The sequence below is a fragment of the Babjeviella inositovora genome (assembly GCF_001661335.1).
Source record: "Babjeviella inositovora NRRL Y-12698 unplaced genomic scaffold BABINscaffold_4, whole genome shotgun sequence".
NCBI classification, from domain to species: domain Eukaryota; kingdom Fungi; phylum Ascomycota; class Pichiomycetes; order Serinales; genus Babjeviella; species Babjeviella inositovora.
Window position 1 is genome coordinate 47203 of NW_017566841.1, and position 20084 is coordinate 67286.

General features: G+C 46.1%; 11 protein-coding genes across 11 annotated transcripts; 2 read left to right on the top strand and 9 right to left on the bottom strand.

The window, feature by feature from the left end:
* Positions 1–77: 77 nt before the first annotated feature.
* SEC5 (exocyst subunit) lies at positions 78–2991 on the bottom strand. Its single transcript, XM_019128432.1, has one exon. The coding sequence runs from the start codon at positions 2982–2984 to the stop codon at positions 258–260; it is 2727 nt and encodes a 908-aa protein (XP_018985811.1). The 5' UTR covers positions 2985–2991; the 3' UTR covers positions 78–257.
* A 252-nt stretch (positions 2992–3243) lies between these two features.
* SMD3 (mRNA splicing protein) lies at positions 3244–3953 on the bottom strand. The gene has a single exon (XM_019128433.1). The coding sequence runs from the start codon at positions 3834–3836 to the stop codon at positions 3534–3536; it is 303 nt and encodes a 100-aa protein (XP_018985812.1). The 5' UTR covers positions 3837–3953; the 3' UTR covers positions 3244–3533.
* Positions 3954–4433: 480 nt separating this feature from the next.
* Positions 4434–6463, top strand: BABINDRAFT_160765 (PPN1 endopolyphosphatase family protein). The gene has a single exon (XM_019128434.1). The coding sequence runs from the start codon at positions 4516–4518 to the stop codon at positions 6289–6291; it is 1776 nt and encodes a 591-aa protein (XP_018985813.1). The 5' UTR covers positions 4434–4515; the 3' UTR covers positions 6292–6463.
* Positions 6464–6513: 50 nt separating this feature from the next.
* On the bottom strand, positions 6514–8513 carry BABINDRAFT_160766 (uncharacterized protein). The gene has a single exon (XM_019128435.1). The coding sequence runs from the start codon at positions 8069–8071 to the stop codon at positions 6596–6598; it is 1476 nt and encodes a 491-aa protein (XP_018985814.1). The 5' UTR covers positions 8072–8513; the 3' UTR covers positions 6514–6595.
* On the top strand, positions 8352–8781 carry BABINDRAFT_166109 (uncharacterized protein; the record flags this gene model as incomplete). Its single annotated transcript, XM_019130395.1, has 3 exons — positions 8352–8541; positions 8572–8701; positions 8730–8781. 3 exons carry the CDS (start codon positions 8352–8354, stop codon positions 8779–8781), a joined length of 372 nt encoding a protein of 123 aa, XP_018985815.1.
* Positions 8782–10794: 2013 nt separating this feature from the next.
* On the bottom strand, positions 10795–11694 carry ILV6 (acetolactate synthase regulatory subunit; the record flags this gene model as incomplete). The annotated part of the gene is made up of 1 exon (XM_019132587.1): positions 10795–11694. The coding sequence occupies one exon, from the start codon at positions 11692–11694 to the stop codon at positions 10795–10797; it is 900 nt and encodes a 299-aa protein (XP_018985816.1).
* Positions 11695–11993: 299 nt separating this feature from the next.
* On the bottom strand, positions 11994–12583 carry BABINDRAFT_160768 (uncharacterized protein). The gene has a single exon (XM_019128436.1). The coding sequence runs from the start codon at positions 12323–12325 to the stop codon at positions 12014–12016; it is 312 nt and encodes a 103-aa protein (XP_018985817.1). The 5' UTR covers positions 12326–12583; the 3' UTR covers positions 11994–12013.
* A 256-nt stretch (positions 12584–12839) lies between these two features.
* On the bottom strand, positions 12840–14522 carry BABINDRAFT_160769 (uncharacterized protein). The gene has a single exon (XM_019128437.1). The coding sequence runs from the start codon at positions 14451–14453 to the stop codon at positions 13044–13046; it is 1410 nt and encodes a 469-aa protein (XP_018985818.1). The 5' UTR covers positions 14454–14522; the 3' UTR covers positions 12840–13043.
* Positions 14523–15258: 736 nt separating this feature from the next.
* BABINDRAFT_124372 (uncharacterized protein) lies at positions 15259–15833 on the bottom strand. Its single transcript, XM_019126967.1, has one exon. The coding sequence runs from the start codon at positions 15645–15647 to the stop codon at positions 15339–15341; it is 309 nt and encodes a 102-aa protein (XP_018985819.1). The 5' UTR covers positions 15648–15833; the 3' UTR covers positions 15259–15338.
* BABINDRAFT_160770 (uncharacterized protein) lies at positions 15831–16230 on the bottom strand. Its single transcript, XM_019128438.1, has one exon. It carries the CDS (start codon positions 16206–16208, stop codon positions 16020–16022), a length of 189 nt encoding a protein of 62 aa, XP_018985820.1. The 5' UTR covers positions 16209–16230; the 3' UTR covers positions 15831–16019.
* A 1340-nt stretch (positions 16231–17570) lies between these two features.
* BABINDRAFT_179863 (uncharacterized protein) lies at positions 17571–18907 on the bottom strand (the record flags this gene model as incomplete). The annotated part of the gene is made up of 2 exons (XM_019131104.1): positions 17571–18741; positions 18844–18907. The coding sequence occupies 2 exons, from the start codon at positions 18905–18907 to the stop codon at positions 17663–17665; spliced, it is 1143 nt and encodes a 380-aa protein (XP_018985821.1). The 3' UTR covers positions 17571–17662.
* Positions 18908–20084: the final 1177 nt, after the last annotated feature.

The window sequence follows — 20084 nt, forward strand, 5'->3', positions numbered from 1 at the left end:
ATGTGTCACATTTCAAACTAGTAGTTCTGCTCAGTTTTAGAATCCCTGGCACTTCCTATCCTTATTAGCTAGTAGACCACTCCTAAATAGATACGATTCCTTTCGTATCAGTCCGTTTATTCTTTCCCATATAACCTATTCATCTTTCTTTCTTATCTTTTTACTATGTTCAGTCCTATCCTCAATCTCATTTACTCTCCACTCGGCTCAATCAAAATTTCAAACTTATTCAAGCACATGGCATTACGACATCTGTCCTATAACTTGAAGCACGAGAATTCAATATCCGACTCCCGAATGGCCCGAGGGACAACTTCATCCACAGATTCCAGAAGGCGAGACAACGCAGCAGAGTCCTCCACTCGATCCTTCATACTCACCAAAGTCTTATCCACAATTTCCGCGCAGGTAGGGTTAAGACGGGAGCTCCCTTTATAAAACACGGCCGTGAAGAACGCCAAGTCAATCTGAATTTGGCGGAACGAGTATGCTGTGGCTCTGTTTTTCGCGTCTCTGGTCTGCTCCATCACAAGCCGAAGAAAATACTCCTGCAAGGCTACCAAGATCTTGTGAAACTCTCTGGAGGAAACGTTCTCGATGCTGGTTGTGATTTTTGTGAAATGGCTAAGCGTGGCGTAGATATAGTTGCTGACCGCCGTTGACTCACTACTCGTAGCAAACGCGAGGTGGATTTTGGTGCACACGATCTCCTTGACCGTTGCCTTCTCCTTCTCGATGTAATTGTCAAACAATGCGACCTGAAACTTCTCTAACAAGGTGTACACCTTCAAGTACGACGCAGAAAGGCTCTCCTTGAACAACTCGTCGTACTGCTGGACTACCGTAGGATATATGACCACTCGTAAGCGCTCCAAGTTGTTAATCATAATCACCTTATAGATGTGCTTCATATTGGCGGCAGCACCAATGTGACCGTCGCTACTCTCAAGCTGCACCATCTTAGTCATGATGGACTCGAGAGACTTGCGCAAACTGATTTCGAGCTGGTTCGAAATAGCGACAATGATCTTCTTGGAGGGTGGAGTAACGATCTTGATATCGTACGTGCCCACGCCCTTCCAGTAGATCATATTACGCAAACTGGTGAGCACAAAATCGTGGTAGTGCAAGACAATCAGCGGAAGGCTGGTGGTGGCATCATCCTGGGCAGATTGGGGATACAGGAGGTCGAAAGTTTCCAAACTTCCCAATACAGATGCATCCTGTATCCATGCAATGCAGATCGCTTCCAAAATCCGGAGGTTGACAGCTACATTGGTGTCTCTGAGAGTCTCCACGGCGCGCGGGGTCATGCCAAACGACGCGATTTTGGACAAGAACTCAGCAATGACCGCGGAAACCTGCGTCAAGTAAACGAGACACGAGACGGAATTGGTGTGCTTTGGCATAAACCCGTACGCCAAAACGGTCCCCTTTTCGGCCTTGGGGTCGTGCGAAAGGTAGAACACAGCCTTGACCTTATCGCAGATCAACGCGACTAGTTTTTCAATAGATCCGTTGATGGTGCTCATGTCACTCTCTGAAAGACTCAAACGGGTCTCTTCTTGGCTCCAGCCATTATCGTTCTGGCCCCGCTTGTAGTTCTCCTTCAAAAACTTAATGTTAAACAGAAGGCGGGTCATTTCCGGAACGAGCTGGTTGGTGAGGTAGCTGGTAATTGCCAAAAGCGAGTTCCACGAATCGATGACCGCAGGTGCGTCGAGCTCGTCTGAGTCCGACATGACGTCGCGGCTGGGGATGCCCATCGCAAAGTTCTTGGCCACGTACGCGATAGTCACCGCTTTCAAATTCTGCAGGTCAAGTTTCTCGATGCTTGCATGGAACTTTGCCACGAGCTTCTCAAAGTTCTGGGCAATGCTGTCGGTAATGCTGACCATCTGGGTGTCCACAAGATATCTGACAGGGTTTTCGTCGAGGCCTAAGTCCAAGAACCGGTTGATCAAAGTAGAGAAGCGCGACTGTGCAGATCCAAGTCGGGTCTCCTCCATGTTTTTCAGAAAGTCGAGAAGCTCTTCGTGTAACTTAGCCTTGTAGCGGCCGATGATGGCATCCACCTCCAACCAGACCTTTGTAAGCGCCTGAAGGCCCTCTGCCTGCGAAAGCTGGTCATTCTGTCTCACTTCTCCGTCTACTTTCTGCATGTATTCCTCCTTTTTCTTCTGGCACTTGCGGTAGTCATAGATTAGAGCATCGTGGCTTTTCGCCGCGATGTGCTTTGCAAGTTGCGACGGCAAGTTAAAAAAAAATTTGTGGATCTCGATGAAGCGCATGAGCATTGCCATCTTGGAAACTTTGGCACGATTGTCGATGACCGGCTTAAGTGACAAGGCGGCGTTGTAATTCAACAACTTGACGTTTTCCTCGAGGCTCGCCATGTTAAAGCGCGGGCGCGTACGGCGCGCATCAGCTGTCTCGTAGTTAAATTTCGTAACTATAGGGACCTCCGCGAAGTGGAAATCGTCCAAGATCTGGTTGATCGCGTTTTTCGAGCTGACAAAGTGAAGGTACTTTGCGTCGATCAATCCCTGTAACTGCTTCGCCTGGCCCTCGATGTTTTGCTCCAAGAACTTCAAAGACTGGTTCAACTGCGTTAACGAGTCCGCCTGGTGGATTGTCGTGAGGAACAGAATAGGGTTAAAGCCTTTTGCCGCGGGAGACAATGCGGGGCTGTTGGGTAAGCGAAGCTGCGAAAGCTTCTTGGCGAGCAGAATCCCGTCCAATGGGTCTCTGTCTAGATTTTCCCGCTGGTCAGGGGTGATATTTCTATCGCTCATAAGCGAAATCAACAAGTTGTAAGACGCATCGGCGTCTTCCGGTGTAAAGGGGCTGGCGGTTTTGGTGTCTGGAAACGTGTCTGACGTAATGTCATTCGAGATCACATCGGCAAGCGATTGCGGTTCTAGTAATTTTAGGCCGTAGAAGTCCAACAACTGTTGGTCGGAGTCGTCTGCGCCGGTAAGCATTTGTGAGAATGGGAGAATAGAGCAATCGTTGCGTTAAACGAGTCCGTCAATACGGACTGAGTTATCTACACACCGAGCAGACAGACACGCAAGACCGGTCAACGCACGACTGAGATCATCGTATAAGGTCCATAAGGGGACGGCAGAAACATTATCGTTTTATTACTGCAAGGATGATGTTGCTCATTGTCAGTAACTGTACAGTTGTGAATTTATAATCTCCGCTATCTCTTGGTCAAAGATCACAAATTCACAGTCCGGATAACGAACACCGTTACTGGTGTCTTGCCCTGAGAAGATGCGTCTTTGTATCGGCTTGCCGACTACAGATAAACCCTGATTAGATGAACATATTATTGGTGTATGGTACAAAATGGGTAGCGATGCCCCGATAGATTCAGTCTCTAAGACGGGGAGGCTATCGGGTAACGGGATTGGGCATAGTATGGTACATGGTATGTTTAAATACCTTTTTGAAGATGAAAAAAACTAAGGGACCAGTGACAACAATCTGTCTAGAGGTATGAATTTTGGCGTCTTGTGCTTGGCTTATCTTCTTCTAGGACCTCTGATTGGTGGTTTAGGTTTCACAAAGTCTTTGTTGAAGATAGGAGCATTACGCAAGATATCTGGCACAACAATGAACTTAATCTTTGAGCCTCTGATAAACACTTGTTGCAAGTGGGAGACGGTACCACTTCGGGCGGTAATGGTAATGTCGTATAACTGGAGGTTCATGTTGTCTTCGGATTCGATTAACTTTCCTCTGTAAACCTCTCCCGTGGTTAACTCGAGGGTGATGATGTGCCCTTGTGCTTCATTCAAAAGTTTCACTGGAATACCGGCAGACATTTCGAGGATGGTAGACTGAAGAACTTTATGAGCTCTATTGGTAGAGCTTCATATTTGCGATTTTTCATAGCCCTTTAAAGGTTGAATTTGTGTGGTGCACTACTAACTGTGCTTATGGTAAAACACCCCCAGTATTTGTTGGCTACGACAAAGACTTTACTTTCCTTTTTATTTTATTTTTAAAAAAGGAGCTCCCAATGGATTGTTTTACTATATACCTTGAGTTTGATAACTTTGATTAAACATTTCACCGTACGGCGATGCACCCGCCAAGCACGTCGAATAGCCGTGGCCTAGCCTTCACAGCTATCGGCGCATGCAAACAAAAAGTTGAGACACAAAAGCTGTGAAATTAATTAACTACTTGAGCCTTCCCCTCCCCCTTTTATATTCGTTTTGCTTTCTTCAGATTCGCTTTCCTGGAATAGCAGAAAAACAAAGCCTGCAATATCTCGGCATGACGATCTGTTTCACCATCCACTTTCTTACTAATGTGCTAACGGTGTTTGCGGTACTCCTGCCCAAACAAAATCCCTCAGGGAACCAATGGCCTAAGAATGGAAGAATTATCCCAGATGACAATTTGGTGGTGTCAGAAGCCATTTTAGAATTGCACAGTATTCACAAATCTGATCTCTCCGGCTGTCAGAAATGCAAATCAAAGTTGGAGGTTGGGAAAATGCTATCCCTCACACGGCCAGATTTGGTTTCTCAGGTGTTTACTCAATGGTGCCTAGAGACTAGTGGCTCACCGGTTCACTGCCAAGCCAAATACGGTAGTGAGGAACTCGAAGGGTCGAACTTGGGGACTGATTTTACAAGACTCTTGCAATTAATGCATCCGGGGGGTTATGATGGCGATTACTACTGTTACTACCACGACAAAAAATGTAACATTTTCCCATCAACTCCCGATATTGATCTCAGCTCGTGGTTTCCACCAAAACGCAGAAGTCTCATGTCTACCATAAAGCCACAGGGGAAGACATTCAATGTTCTCCATATCAGCAACATGAATCTCCAAGTAGATTATATGTTGGGATCCGAATCCAACTGCACCGGAAGGATATGCTGTGACTCAAGTAGCCAAAATCTAGATCAACCCCCTGAAAATTACAACTACTTTGACTGTAACGACCCTTCCAAGGGATTGTCATTCTATGCCAGCTCGTATCGTTCCGGGAAATTTTCCAAGGGTCCTTATCTCGACCTTCACAAAATTTACGAACGTAATCGCAAGGTGTGGCTTCCCGCTCATGAATTTGGGGCCTACAGGTGCGACTCTTCCGAAATTCTAATAAACAACACCCTTCAAGCGATTCAAAACTTTCACCAAAACCACCTTAACTTTGAGTTTGCAATTCTCACAGGAGGCTTGGTAGACGACTTGGAGCCGGCCTCTTGTAATGCTGAAAAGGTAGCTAAGGCCGAGACCCGAGCGCTCCAGTACTATAAGCACTATCTAAAAGATGTTCCCTTGGTCCTTGCCTTGGGTCATCATGATATATACCCCTATGGTCAGCTTGCACAATGGGATTCTGGTCGCAGTGACATCAATGAAAACACCTTTGACTACCTTGCAGACCTTGTTTACGATCACGGGTGGCTCGGCATGACAGAAAAGCGTAAACTCAAAGCAAACTACTTTGGTTATTCTACCACCACCACTCGAGGGTTAAAGGTCATCTCACTCAATTCCAACATATGGTACACCCAGAATGTGTATGCCTTCTGGAATACCACCTCCATTGATATGTACGGCCAGTTCAAGTTCTTGGTGGATGAGCTTGTTGCGTGTGAAAAGACAAACCAGAGGGCTTGGATTATCGCCAGTATTCCTACCAATCAAGATGCCCTCCCGATTCCTTCCAAAGTGTTCCGAATGATTGTTGAACGATTCTCACCTGCCACCATTACAGGAATCTTTCTTGGCCATAGCCATCGGGACGAATTCCAAGTCCTATACGCGGGAGATGGTTCCGACGCTAAATCTGTAGAAAAGGCGGTCAATTTTGCCTGGATTGGTCCCTCAATTTCTCCGGCTGGGGGTGTTAACCCGTCGTGGCGGTACTACTCGGTAGACACTGAGACCTTCCAGGTCATGAATTCGTATAACTTTTTAACCAAACTCGATGAAACGTTTAGAAACGAAGGAGAGGAGCCAATCTGGGAATTTGAGTATTCAGCGAGGGAAATATACGACGCATTGAATGAGTGGGGAGAAGACCAACCCTTGAATGCAGAATTCTGGCACCATGTCGCGGAAAAGATAAAAAACAATTCTGATGGTGAAGAAGGGATCTTTCAGCGATTTGTCGATTTCCAATACAGATCTTCGCCGTATACCCCAATCTGCAACGAAATAAAGGGTGGAAGACAGGAAACGTACTGTGAAGTTTCGTCGTTCACCGTTGATCAGCGACGGGAGTGCTTGGGCTTGGTCGAGGAATATTGACAGATGGAAGACACTTTGGGGTTCTAGATGTTTCTGACTGAAATGAGCTTGTAAAAGAATGGAAGGAATCTCAAGGACACACCTTGGCTAGTTGAATACGATGTCACACTCGAATTTCTTCTATTGTTTGTGTTGGGCTCATTGTTATAGTAAAGAATCAAGAGAACCGTTTAAAGATCTACGAGGGTACTATTGCATGCTACACGACCAGGCATATAAATTGTACGTTGAGGTAGGGTATTGTTGTATTCAATAACTAAGTGATATAGTTTACTGGCTCAGTGGTTGATGCGGAGTCCTGACTCTAGATCTGAAAGAGTTTTTTAAACTTCTGAAACGACCCGGATCTTGGAAGTTCCGAACTCTCTTCAATAGGAAAGTGATGTGAGTGTGTAACAACGGGTCTTGTTTTTGGTGTCTTAGGGCCGAACCGGGTGGATATGGATCTTTTCACACTGTGTGATGGAACTCGAAGTTGAGCCGGGGTAATGTTGGAAGAATTCGCCAATATTGCCGCGTCCAAAGCACTTTGACGGGCTTTGGCAGCAGCGGTGGCAGTATTTCTCACCAACCTATGGTTTCCCGCATAGATATCCAACTCCTCGTTGCGATATAAAATTTTTACCCGTTGGTTGTGGTTATTGTCAAGGGGACCGACCGATAGACGCTTGCGACGGACACTGTAGATGGAAGAGACCGAAATATCCATCGATACATGGCGGCCTGGCCTGGCTCTAGAGCTGGCTTTTCCCCTCACTCTCTGTCCATGATTTTTACCCCCAGGTGCCCTTCGGGTACTGCTTTTAAACAGAGACTCGTTAGAAGGGTCCTCCGTGGTCGAAGACTTCTTGATGTCAAGCTCATCCAACGTGGACGTCAACGAGACCACGTCAAGTGAATGTGTTTTCACTGGAGACAGGCGACGCGATGCTTTTTTCACGTACTCATTCAACGTATCATGTGAACTAAAACTCGAAACGGAGCTGAGGTCTTCACCATCGGAGAAATTTGACGAAAAAGAAAAGTGAGAATGCGCGGGTGAAGTATCAGTGGGATCCTCAGTGGCATACTTAGATTTGGTTGCTTTAAGTTTCCGGGAACGGCACCTCTGTGTGGTCAATGCAGCCTGGAGCTTTGGCACTGTGTAAGCTGAAAGGACCGTAGGCTCATCATCAGGCTTTCGTGTAGTGCTCCTCTTGGTTTCAGGCATAGCGTGACCACTTTGAGTAATATGTTCAGGGATAGTCTGGTGCAAAGGTGGTGTCGCGATGAGATCCGATAGATGGTTTATAGCAGGTGAGCTGGGAAGGGCTTTGTTTCTCCAGTATCTGGCACCCTTACTCATAGTCTTTGGCAGCGGTATGGAGCCATTCTCCTTTTTAGCTTCCTTAGGACACACTTGGGCTTCACTGGCAGCCTTCTTCAAGTGATTTTGGAATACTGCCCAATACAATTTCAAACTATCGTTGTACACCTTTCTGCGACTCGTAAACGGGTCGTCCTTTCGGTTCAAGATGGCCGTAAGGGTTGGTTGAGCCGACAAGGCTTTACGACATTGTTCGGGGAAGTTCTGATTCAAGTAGTTGTAGGCACAAAGCCAGTCCATACGGACGTCCTCACCTTGGTCATTACTGTATATGTCATCGATGTGTGCTGTAAGCTTGAAGAGTATCGACGCTTTGGTTTCACCAAGCTGTGTTAGAGAATCTTGGAACCGGTCGAAAGAGTGCCAGAGCTCTGCTGGGTCTTGAAGGTTAACTTTCAAAGAAGTAGAGGTCATATTAGCTGGTCTAAGTGCTATGTGGGTGTTGAGGGGAGTAAAATTGTTTTCTTTTATTTGGTGGTACGACATGACAGGGAAAATGCTTTTTGCGTACTGGGGTTCGAGTGGATATATATGTACTATGGCTAGGGTCAAAAGCCATTGCAAACAAGCCCGGAGCGCATGAAGCGGCAGAGAATCTGGGATCGCCGTCGATCCAGCATCTAGATCAGGAGATTATACAACCGCATATGCCACTCTTGCATTCTGACGAAGGATCCCTGTAGGATATGTCGCTATGCCTGCGTTTGATGATGCGAGATTGGGGTCTCGACACTCCAAACAGAAGCCCCATGTTTCAAGGATGGTCCTCGTCTGGCTGGGTGCATGGGCCTTATTTTTGCTCCACGTTACAGACGATACTGCACAAGAATCAAATTTTCAAACCGTTGCAAACCCTACCTTGTTACCTTATTGGCTGCTCCTCTGTGCGTTACTATTTCTATCTAAATTCATAGCATGGAGCCTTAGCGGTTGCTATGAGGATGCGCACAAGCGGGTGCATATATCGGAAAACCGTCGACGTGCAGAAATTTTGTATCAGGCTGTGACCGACAATTGGCGCGTCGATGCACATGTGCACAGAATGTAAGCGTCTGCTGGCAACCAATTTCAGCCCCTTTGTGACCTGGTGCCTGTATCACCCCTACGATCTGATCGGAGGCTAGACGAGGCACTGCGCGTGGCAAAACCATGAGGAAGGAATGGATATCACTAGGTTCACTACATTTTGTATGGACGACACGAAACTGCGACGCGTATGAATATTAATAAGGGCTCTTCCATCAAGTTTGTTGCGCCTAGAAACACCCGCAAGGTGTCTGTGTCATAGCTACTGAATCCATAGATTTTAGCCCGGTAGTTTCCCACAGCTACCTTCCTGATTCATCTTCAAGATAACATTGGTGCGCTGCAACCCTTTCGTATTTTTCATCAAACCTTTCCTGATTGACGCTAACCACAATCCGTAATCATGCTCGGAGGTCTCACGTCCTTCAAACAGGAAACAATACTGTCGTGTAGGTATTTACAACGCGTCTCAACCTGAGTATGTGCCAGTATTTTGTTTCGAATGGTCTAGCCTAGATATAACAAGAGGTGTATGGCTCGTATAAAGTACTACGCAACAAAACAAGAAGTGTATCCAAAGTGCGGGCGTATTGGGGATGTGCACCTGACGCCAAATTCAGCGAAATATAATGGCCTCTTTTCGCGTTGATGTAGACATGACAATTTTAAGTCACCACGATTGTGGCCTGCGTATCTCTCTCCGTTTATGAGAGGGAAGGAAATCCGAACCAGACCGACCTCTACTTCTTATAAGCCCACTCTCCCTAGCACGGTAACGTAAGTCATAGCTTTACATACAGAACATGGCCAAATCTTTCAATTATCTGCCAAGAATTTACTTACGGCCACTCTTATAGTGCGGGCTAAATCTGTCTGGAACGCCAGCCCCTGCCTTTACAGAGGCTGAAACATTAAATTTACACTGCCAGCTAGGGCCCGAGGCCTCGCCCTTGGTCACGCGCCAGGCTAGAATATCTGTGGACCTGTCACCTGCGTGTCTACAGGAATGTGTATGACTAGGCGTTTAATCATTATTTCCAGGGCAATTAAAGCTGTGGACTCGGACTGAACAATGGAGTATGTGCATTGGTCTCGAACTTTTATATTCTCCTGTATATAGGTCCTTGTTTTGGGTTTCACTTTCAGACGCGTCTCACGCGAATCTGCCTGAATCACGAAACTCAGCTTAAGAATGAATCTCAGTCGATATCGACGCCTGAAACACACCTATCCCGGTATGATCCTTTGTCTCCAGTATAAATTCCTTAAATACAAGGGGGGTACAGGATCCTTAATATTTGTGGGAAAGGCTATGCTCTAACACCAGGTGAAGGAGCCGGTATTTAGACGTCACGTGGAACAATATATAATCAACCCTGACAGACCGTATGCTACGAGTATCAGATTAGCTTTTAGACTAAGCCCCTTTTCTCTGAGGACGCATTTAGACGGAACGTGAGCCTGGCCAGGCTCGCCCATATCTCGGGTTGTCACCCAGATTCTGGAAAGGTTAGGTTGAGTAAAAAGCGATTGATTAATATTGTTGGGCATGATACATAGATGGGTAGAAGCTATATGTGAACTAGGCGCGCTTGCTCAGCTCGCAAAAATAATTTTAAATACTGCTAAAAGAAAAAAAGATATTACTGCAACGGGTATAGATTGCCATGGGGATTTTCAAGCCGGGAAAGGCAATAAGTCCATAGTTGGGATGAACTAGCAACCGATTAAACCGATTAAACCGATTAAGAAAATTGTCGTACCCTTAGATTATTTTTTTATATACATGAAAGACTCTGCGTCTCAGGTTACGCGTTTGCCATATCAGTATTAATCATTTTGCTAATTTGTTGGCCTGTCCTCGTTATGTACATGTGCCATTGTTCACCGGTACCTATTAATGTTACAAGCTCCAAAACTGGAGGTACCTTACTGTCTCGTAAGCGTCCTAAACCTACCATTGCTTTTGGAACGCATGCCCATCACGCAGAATATTACATTACTAATGGATTGGGATAAAAGGATAAACGCACGCACGCATTTAGTATAACTTGAAACTGCCAGGCAGAATTTGCGGGATGCACCATATTGCAAGTTTACAGGTGTGATATCTAACCTGGTGGGAGCTGGGAAACATCAACAGCCTCAGCAACCTTGATAGGAGTATCGGTATCAGCACTGACCAATGGAGTTCTCGGTAAGGCCATCAAACCGGATCTGGCGATTTCCAAAATACCAAAAGGCTGGACCAACTGGATGAAAGAGGAGACCCTTGATGGCTTGGCAGACAACTCAATGATACAGTTGCGGTCGGAAACATCGACAACCTTGGCACCGAATTCGCGGGACAAGGAAGACAAGGCCTGTAAGTGGGCGTGCTTCTGTCTCAAGGCCTCAGATGGGGCCAAGTTGCTTGGATGGTACTGCGAGTCGGTGGCAGTCAAGTCTGGCAAGTCAGTGTACTCGTTGTTGTGGTGGGCCAACAACTCCTGGAAGTGTTCTGGACCCAACAATGAAACTCTGGCCAACAATAACTCTCTCTGGATAATCTGAGAATCGGAGTAGTCCAAAACGGCATATACTGGGACCAAGCTCTCAATCTGGCGCCTCGCTTGCTCGATGACAGCATCGTGGCCAGCCAAGACAATGGTCATACGGGATAAGTCCTTGACTTCAGTGTTACACACTACCAAGGAGTCAATATTGAAGCCTCTGGCAGCCAAAGTCCCAGAAATCAAAGACAACACACCCGGCTCGTTCTGCACTAAGCAGTTCAAAATGTGCTGCTTGGTCGGGGCCTTGGAAGGTAATGGAGTTTCATACAAGATGGATGAGACGGCAGCGTTGGTAGACCAGGTTGGAGTGTCCATAGTTGGTACCGGCGGACGTTTGGAGTTGCGATGCATGGTCTTGTAAGCAAGGGCGGAAATGGAGGAGGAGTTTCTGACGGCAGCTGGCTTTATGGACTTTCCAAGAAGGCTCCGGCCAGTGGCGGAAGCGATAGACGACATGGTTACGGTATGTATTGATCTATAGAGAAAGGGAAGCCCTGTGTGCGTGGGTATTATATAGGGTTTGTATGCGAAGAAAAAGCAGGCAAGAATTCTCCACACAACACTGGAAGGATGAATCATACTGGGTTGGGGAGCGACAGAATAATGTGCCGGACACGTACCGTTCGCGAACCGGCAACGGCCACGCTGCCGGTACCGGAACGGCATGGCACTCACTTATATTGGCAGACAGCTTAAAGTATGGGTGATTGATATCCTGAATGGTCTTGGCTATCTTGTCAGATTTGGTTTTGGACGTTGACGTATAGGAATTCGCCTATATATCGTCGAGCCACGAAAGTTTTTTTAGCGTGCCATCAAGTTTCTTCATTGACTCACTCCGCTTCTTCACGTGGCTAACGTACAAATCCGAGGTCTTGGTGAGACTGATGAGCTCGTAGTGGAGCTTCGAAGACTCCCTTTGTTGACTCTCGATGTATTCGAGCTTCGTGTTGATCAAGGTGTCTGACGCCGGGAGATCTGACACCAGGGAAGGCAGAGGGGCGCTAGGCGAAATATTAAGTATAATAGGGGTACTTCGCGGAAGCGGTAATCCGCGTATATTGTCTAACCAGGTTTGAGAAGGCATAGTTGTAGATGTGAAACGGATGCAAAAAGCTGTTGGTACGATTAGAGGTTGAGGGAGGCGTGTATCAAAACAATATTAAATATGCGGCGCCTGCAGTTGTTCGGCCGTATTGCCAAGCGCGAGACGGTTAACTGGGCCACCAGCCATATGACCACATCCCAAACGGACCAATATCAGCTTAATTGGTCATTTCTAGTTATAAATGCTGGTATTATATGTATTTAACATAGATTTATATACATAAGTGTAAACTCTAATTCTCAGTATGCAAGTATTTTAATATAAATTGAAAAGATAATACAAACTTGAATATATATTATAAATATACGGTGCCCTTTCAAGATTATCAATGGATCAACCATGGCGAATCATAAAATTTCACTTTAATCAAGAAAAGTTTATGCCTTATACATCTATGTACATATATACCTATATCTCAAAACCAGATCCAAACTTTCAAAGTGGTCACCATTCTTATGAGAAAAATTTAAGCCATGTCTATGATATGTATTAGAATTGTCCATTTTACCCGTTAAACAGTCAGCTTATCACTGGGGCATGCTGGTATTAATCGCATAACTACCGCACCTTAAATTGGCATAAGGAGTCTTTTTAGTAATTACAAAGAGCAAAAACAACACTTATGACTATAAACCTGCAATGCAGAATTGATGTTACTGTAAACAAAGACCTTTATTTCACCCTATTACACAGCCTGTTACAATTGCACCGCAAACCGATCCGGGAACAACGCTGGGGCAAGCAAGCTCCACTCAAATAACAAGTAACACACCCAGGTACTCACGATTTTGACCCACGCCATGAAATACGTGCGTCCGACTGGCACAAAATCACCCAAGTCATCCTGCTCAACGTTCATCGTCAATAATGTTGCAGTGTACTGAGTTGCAAGGAAGAAAATCACATGGAAAAGTGCGTAATTGTACTTGGTGCCCCTGCGTTCCTCATCGACTTCGCGTGATTCATCGGTATCATACAAGTACGCCTGGGTCAATGCTGACTCCGGCAACGAGCCCTCGTTAACCGCCGCCTGGATAGCAGCAATGCGCATTTCATTTCTCACCGGTTGTTCGGTGATGGGACCGGGGCTAGCTTCTTCCCCAGTATAGTCCCCGAATGCGGAGTTAGCAGCAGCACGAGTGGTGGTATAGGCTATCGCCACAAACGTGAAGAATGCCCCCAACACGATGGAAGCGGTTCTGGTACCCTTGGACCGCACCAACGGGTTGCACATCTTGTCGTCGGGCTCAGCAGCCACGGCAGACATGGTCAAATAGGACCCGTAGATACATACCATCGCGGCCTGGGCTAAACCAGCCTGAGGATTGAACTCCTGGATGAGTGGATGAATGGAGGTGGACGACACGGCTAACGCCAAGATGAGGTTGACAGTAATGGCTGCCTGATTCATAGAGCACCCAGAACCAGCAAAGAACCAGTACATGATGCCAGTGAGGATAAGTGTGCCCGCGTACATCGACAAGGTTCCGCCCACAAGGAGGTTTTTCCAGAGGCCAGGTTCTTCACCCGCGGCCTCGCCTTCCTCAATTTTCACCAAACAGGTTTCAGCCCACTCGTGTGCAAAATCCACCAACAAAATCAAGCCGATACCTAGAAAGACGGTGGAAAACACCACCGCCAAGTGGTTGCCCCACCAGACGAAGAACGCATCTGGGAGGAGGAACATTCCCACGATAAAGCCCCACCAGGCTGCGATCTTCACCTTCCAGCAGCCGTTTTGGATCACCGCGCGCGGATTAGATGTCAGGCGTATGTTGGTGAGCAAAAGCGCCAACGCCAAGTGGAACACCCCGAGCGCGAGGTTAACGCGGTGCACGGAGCTGAAACTAGAGCACTGTTCGCCCTCGCACTGGAACTTTACGAGGCCGAAACTCAACTTTTCTAGTCGCCGCGTCACCCAGGGCGAGAGCATCACCCAGGATAAGACGGAATTAACCACAAAGATCAATGCGTAAGTAATGCGTGTAAGAATCGACGACGAGAAGGTCCCGCCGAGCGACAGGCAGAACATGGAGCAGGTCGCTGCGCCACAGCACAGCGCAAGTGATGTTGCAAGCGTAATGGGTAATGATAGAAGGATCCCCATGGAAGAAGATAGTGTAGTGCGGTAAACTGAGCTAGAGGCGAGTGAGAACTGGCAGGTGATGGTTGCAATAAATGGCCGAATTGCTGCGGAAGCACGAACTGTGCGGCGGGGAGCTAAGGAGAAGTGGCGGTGGCGTGTTAATCAAAATGTGGCGCAGGCAAACAATGCTTAATACCCTCCCTGAGATTGGCTTAACTAATTAGGTAATGGCTAGATTAGTGATACTAATGCTTCGTACAAGTATTTGTAATCTGTCTTTTTACGTATGTGAGATCGACCGTATAGCCAGCTGGGACATCATTCCCACGTAGGTAGGGGGGATTCAAACAAATATACAGGGGTATGATTGATTCCTTAATACCTACCTCTCTGATTACAAGCATTACCATAAAAGTAAACACAAATCGTACATTCGATTAGAAATCTAAATTCAGCACTATCGATGCCCATAATCGATCAATAGCAGGGGCTTCCGGAATCGCAACTTCTGAACAAACCGGGCGTATGATACGGAGTCATATTCGGCCAGGTGCATATGCAATATCTTTAGTGTTTTGGGAAAGTACAACCCAAAGCCCTCGAGGGCATTCATACAGAGTTTCAACCCTGTCAAACTTTTGGGGAGCTTTGTTATCCCCGGGATATTCTTCAACCCTCTGTCTTTCTGTGCCAGTAGATCAAGTTCGGCCAATGAGTCGAGAATGTCAATGCCCAATATTTTCTTAGGGAAATTCAGCTTGAGAAAAAGCCTTTGCGACTTTGGGGGAAAGGTGAGACCATCAATGGTAGAAATATTGTTGCTTTCTAAAGAAAGCGAGATTAAAGATCTCGGGAAACGCACCCCGTCTAGCAGTGCAATACAGTTTCTTGAAAGGTCGATAATCTCTAACAGATCGGGAAAAAAAAGACTCCATCCAAATTCCTTATCCCACTGTCAGTCACTTGCAAGACCTCAAGCCCCCCAGGAAACTGGAAGCTCTCTATAGAGGTGAGCTCAGAATGGTAGCTCATACTCAACACTTTAATGCACGAAGGAAGGTCTCCCAAATCGGTCAGACTAGAAATGGCCGTATCACTGAGCTGCAACGAGCGAAGATGAAGGTGTGAATTCAGCCAGTTCCGTATTGAGAGCATGCACAAGGGATTTTCGCCTAACCATAGTTCCTCGTAGTTCACAGGAAGATGGAGATTCATTATAGTTTCAAGATTATTTGCCGACAATTCAACCAGTTTCAATGAGTCAGGAAGTCGGAAATCAAGCACCTTGAGGGCATTTTCCAACACCAGAAGCTGTTCGGGGGTTTCGTTGAAGTCCAAACCAAGTAATGATGTGAGATCGTTAGAGCCCAAGAGTAGCACTTTGAGACGAGGGGGAAACTTGAATCCTGCGACACAATCAATCCCGGTGTCATGCACGTCGAGATACTTCAAGGATTGTAAGTTGGAGAGCTGAGCAAGAGTAAGATCCAGGAAAAGTGCAGGGTTTTTACGCAAACCAAGAGTTTTTAGGTATCTAGGAAAACGTTCCTGAGAGTCCAGTAAAGAGCCAATGCCATTATCTTTCAACTAGAGCACTTCGATCCCCTCTGGCAAAATCGATGTGAACTCTAATGAATTAAGCTTGTTTCCACCGACGTCCATGATTCGCAATTCCTGCGGATATAACACCTTTCGCATAAATTTTGATGACAACCGGTTCAGAGAAATATTCAAACGGCGCATAGCATCCGGCAACTCAACTTGGAAACCCGTCATTTTGCTGTTTCGCCGACATGCGAGCTCTGCCAAACTTGGAGAAAGACAAAGACCCGCAATGGTAGCTATTCCCAAGCATTGAAGGGTGAGGCCAGTCAATTCTGACGGAAGTATGAGCCCATTGGTTTCCGTAAATGCGCTGCATCGTTCGATCTTAAGGTGTCGAAAAGTTTCTGGAAGCCGCAAGTTGTTGAATTCTGCGACCCTAAAGTCGTCAAACATGACCAACAGAAGCCTCTTTAACGACTGTGGCATCGCCAGGAATTGACCCAAGGCGATGTTTGGACGTTAGAGTGTTAGGAATTCGAGAGTTGCGGGAAATTCCACTTTCTCGTAGGTTTTGGTCATCTCTTCGTAGAGATTGAGAAACAACAACTTGCGGAGCTTGGGCTGAAAGGTGACCTCTAGTATATCAAGCTCGTTGTAAGTGATGGACAACTCTATGATGTTCTCCAAGGCGGGAAGTTGTTTATACTTGAAGCGCATGCCGGAGACATGAGATTTATAAAAGAGCGAAACATTGGCTACGGATTCTAAGCGATTGAAACAAACATGGCTGAGAACCCGCATGCTTTCCTTTCCCAAAAAGAGAACTGCCATGTGGATTTTTATATCGTGGAACCTTTCTTCCCGGCACCACTTTTCAAACTCAGCTATGCTAAATCGTTTGTATAGAGCGTAAAAATCGCCCCCACCGGGCTTATACTCCACGGGGGACGTGCCAATCACCACGTGCGTGTAATATGAGCCGAGTGCTGCCTCCTTGAATACATCAATCTCCATGAATACATTGAGAGTTTCAGAGGCAAGGTAGAGGAATGCTTCCCTTACAAGCTCAGTGGGAAGGTGTTGCAAAATGGACAAACGGAGGGGATCCGTCAACGTGGCGACCATGACGTCTAATTGTGGAGAAGTGCTAGAGGTGAAGGAGTAAATAAGCTCTGCAAATTGTCGTTTTTATTGATCCAGAACCGATGTGGCATTGGATTAAGAACAAATTGGACCCTAAACAGGACTCAATCGACGGCTTTGCCCGGGGTTCTCAGGCTAATATGAGGATGGAACATTTATTAAATCTGTCATGTGCATACATAGCAAAGATTATGGCTATATTCTACGGCAGGCGGCAGGGGGGTGTAGAAGATAGTTACAACCTTTGAGGTTTGATAGTAGTGCAGAAATATATATTGTGACGATTGGATTAAATTTATTTCCACTTAAGTTTTTAGTTCAGACGGAAGTATGCCACACATGAGAAATGTGGTGCCCATGGTCGGTCATGAATCTATCCCGCTATGAACAAAAAAAAAGTTATGGTTCAGGCATTTTAAACGTTAAATAATTAAGACGGAATATATTATCAGGAAGCATAAATTATGGTCTATCTAATGAATGGGGCTACCATCATGCATAACGTTTTTTCAATGATTTCGATGAGCAGTGTCCCCCGGGTATTAAATCATTGATCTATATTCGTCGTTAATAACACTGGAAGTTGTTCCCAGTCCACCACATGCGATAACAACAACCAAATCATCCTTCGCCAAATCCGGGATAGCTTTGGTTAACAAGTCCATTTGACCATAACAGACGTCTACGGCAGCCCCACAGGCTGGCTCCACAACAACTCCAAGGTCATCAAACATCTGCACACAACCCTCAACGGCATCGGAATCCTCGATCAAGGAGACTGTAGTCTTTCCCTTGTGAGCATCGTAGTACTTCAAGGTGTCAGAGGCCACAAAGGAACAGGCTAAGGATGTAGCAATCGTGGTAACAGACTCGAGCATGAAAGGCTCGGCCAGAGTTTTGACAGCTCTTCGGTACTTGTGTGTTTGTTGGTTTCTGTTTTCCAATGTTTTGGTTAAAGTTGGGGCGCCGGCGGTTTCAACTGCCAAAACAGAAACCTGTTCACTCAAGTTGTTCCTCATCAAGCCCTGCATAATCCCTGAGTACAACCCCGCCCCACCGACGGAACAAACCACACCCTTGAGATTCTTCAATTTCTTTGCCGCAGTCAAGTCCTGGACAATCTCATCAATCACGGAGGAGTGACCTTGCCAGATCAATGGGTTATTGTATGGGTGGCAATAGACAGGTTCCACGTCTTTACTTAACTTGGAGAGAATTTGGGTCTTTAGATATGAGTCCGCCTCCTGGATGGTGTCGCCCTGGATAATTACCCGCGCTTCCAAGGCATGTAACTTATCAATGAAGATCTGCTTAGAGGTTCTTGGAATCACAACGGTGCATGGCAAATTGTAGAACTTAGCAGAATAAGCAGCAGCAATGCCCGCATTTCCACCTGACAGGGCAAACACCTGAATTTGTTTTGCCGAGTTGAAGTGGTTTTCACGACGGTGCTCGCGCACTGCAGTGCTGATGATGTTTCCAATCCCACGGAGCTTGAAGCTGCCCGATGGTTGCAAATAGTCATTCTTGAAGTAAACTTCGCAGGGTAAGTCTGCAGAAGTGGAGAGAAGAGAGGTGACATTAGTCAAGGTTGTTTTCACAAATGGGTGTGCGCGTGTGACTGCCGGTTTCGTCTGGGCAGCAGGGGTGACTACTGGAGTGACCACTGGAGCAGTATTGAGCCCATGGAATCGCTTCTTAGATACGGTGGAAGCAGTGACACCTGGAAATGCCAAAGGAGCCCATGGCGGGAGACTAACAAGAGGGGACTTAGCTGCCTTAATCATTGTATTTATGTGTAGTTGTTTTATGCGGTTTAAAGGGATGCTATTCTAGGCGAAATGATAACTGCCCTACCGGGGGAAACTCTATGTTTTTATACTTTTCTATTTATCTTGCAACGGTTTTCTTTTACCGTTCTTTCCATCTTACGGCTACCCACGGATGTGTCAAAATTAATTAAAGCTAGTAAGCAGGAGTTCTGGAGGATAACTGCCGTTGTTCAATATGCATGGCTGCGTGCATAACCGCAGACACTACAGCGGAGATTATTGTCCGCTGCCGTACGGAGTAGAAGGCAGGTGGAGCATATTGCCCGTTACGAATGACCTTCATACCCAGGGGAAAAGCTGAATTTGAGCAACTTTCACACTCAGAAGGTGGAAGGTTCAAAATATATTAAAACTCGTTAACCTCTTAATATTTCCAGAACTTTTTAGAATTATCTAGAGATCAATTACCGCGGTAAATCATTGAAGAACACCGGCTTTGGCGCCTCGTTTTGATGTCTCTAGGTACACGGCGTTGTAGCGCCATGTACACTTGCAGCACAATGCAAACTTTTTTTCTGACGTGGATGACTTTTTTTTACATCCAAGCATATAATCCCGGTAACAACGGAATCATTTTCACAAAAGGGTTAACTTCTATATTAATAATAGTCTGAAAACAGGAATTGAACAGTTTAGCTCTGAAGATTACCCAACCCACAGAATACCTAGTTGTTCCTCCACAGTGAGAGTAACCACCGTAAATCCCAAGTCACTTGCACTGCATAGCTTACATCGGACATACACATCCGCGCTTGGTCCTGCATAGCGATGGGGCGGGGACACAGAACTTTGAGAAATTGAGGGTTACAATAGGGCTTCTGTTCAGTGCTCACAGTTACTTCTATTATATGAATGCTAGATGTTTTCACATCCTGTCATAGTTGGGCAATAGAGGTCGGACACTACTTTGTTGCTGAGAACGTATAGGTTGGTAAACATTACCACAATGGGTGTTGATACCTGGCCAGCTGTATAGCAAAAAAGTATGCTGGCCCCTCTTTTTTTTCCAATTTAAAATCCTGGTATGGAAAAATTCGAACTTATACGTCCTTCCGATTTTATTTCCTGCTACTTCCAGCTCCCAGGCTCTATGGGGGGTTCTTAGGCTTTCGCATTGACAGGCGTGGAAACA

What these genes read in the sequence shown, in the direction of transcription:
- SEC5 (XM_019128432.1), bottom strand. Translation starts at nt 2,984, where the DNA reads ATGCTTACCGGCGCAGACGACTCCGACCAACAGTTGTTGGACTTCTAC.
- SMD3 (XM_019128433.1), bottom strand. Translation starts at nt 3,836, where the DNA reads ATGTCTGCCGGTATTCCAGTGAAACTTTTGAATGAAGCACAAGGGCAC.
- BABINDRAFT_160765 (XM_019128434.1), top strand. Translation starts at nt 4,516, where the DNA reads ATGCTATCCCTCACACGGCCAGATTTGGTTTCTCAGGTGTTTACTCAA.
- BABINDRAFT_160766 (XM_019128435.1), bottom strand. Translation starts at nt 8,071, where the DNA reads ATGACCTCTACTTCTTTGAAAGTTAACCTTCAAGACCCAGCAGAGCTC.
- BABINDRAFT_160768 (XM_019128436.1), bottom strand. Translation starts at nt 12,325, where the DNA reads ATGCCTTCTCAAACCTGGTTAGACAATATACGCGGATTACCGCTTCCG.
- BABINDRAFT_160769 (XM_019128437.1), bottom strand. Translation starts at nt 14,453, where the DNA reads ATGGGGATCCTTCTATCATTACCCATTACGCTTGCAACATCACTTGCG.
- BABINDRAFT_124372 (XM_019126967.1), bottom strand. Translation starts at nt 15,647, where the DNA reads ATGAATCTCCATCTTCCTGTGAACTACGAGGAACTATGGTTAGGCGAA.
- BABINDRAFT_160770 (XM_019128438.1), bottom strand. Translation starts at nt 16,208, where the DNA reads ATGACGGGTTTCCAAGTTGAGTTGCCGGATGCTATGCGCCGTTTGAAT.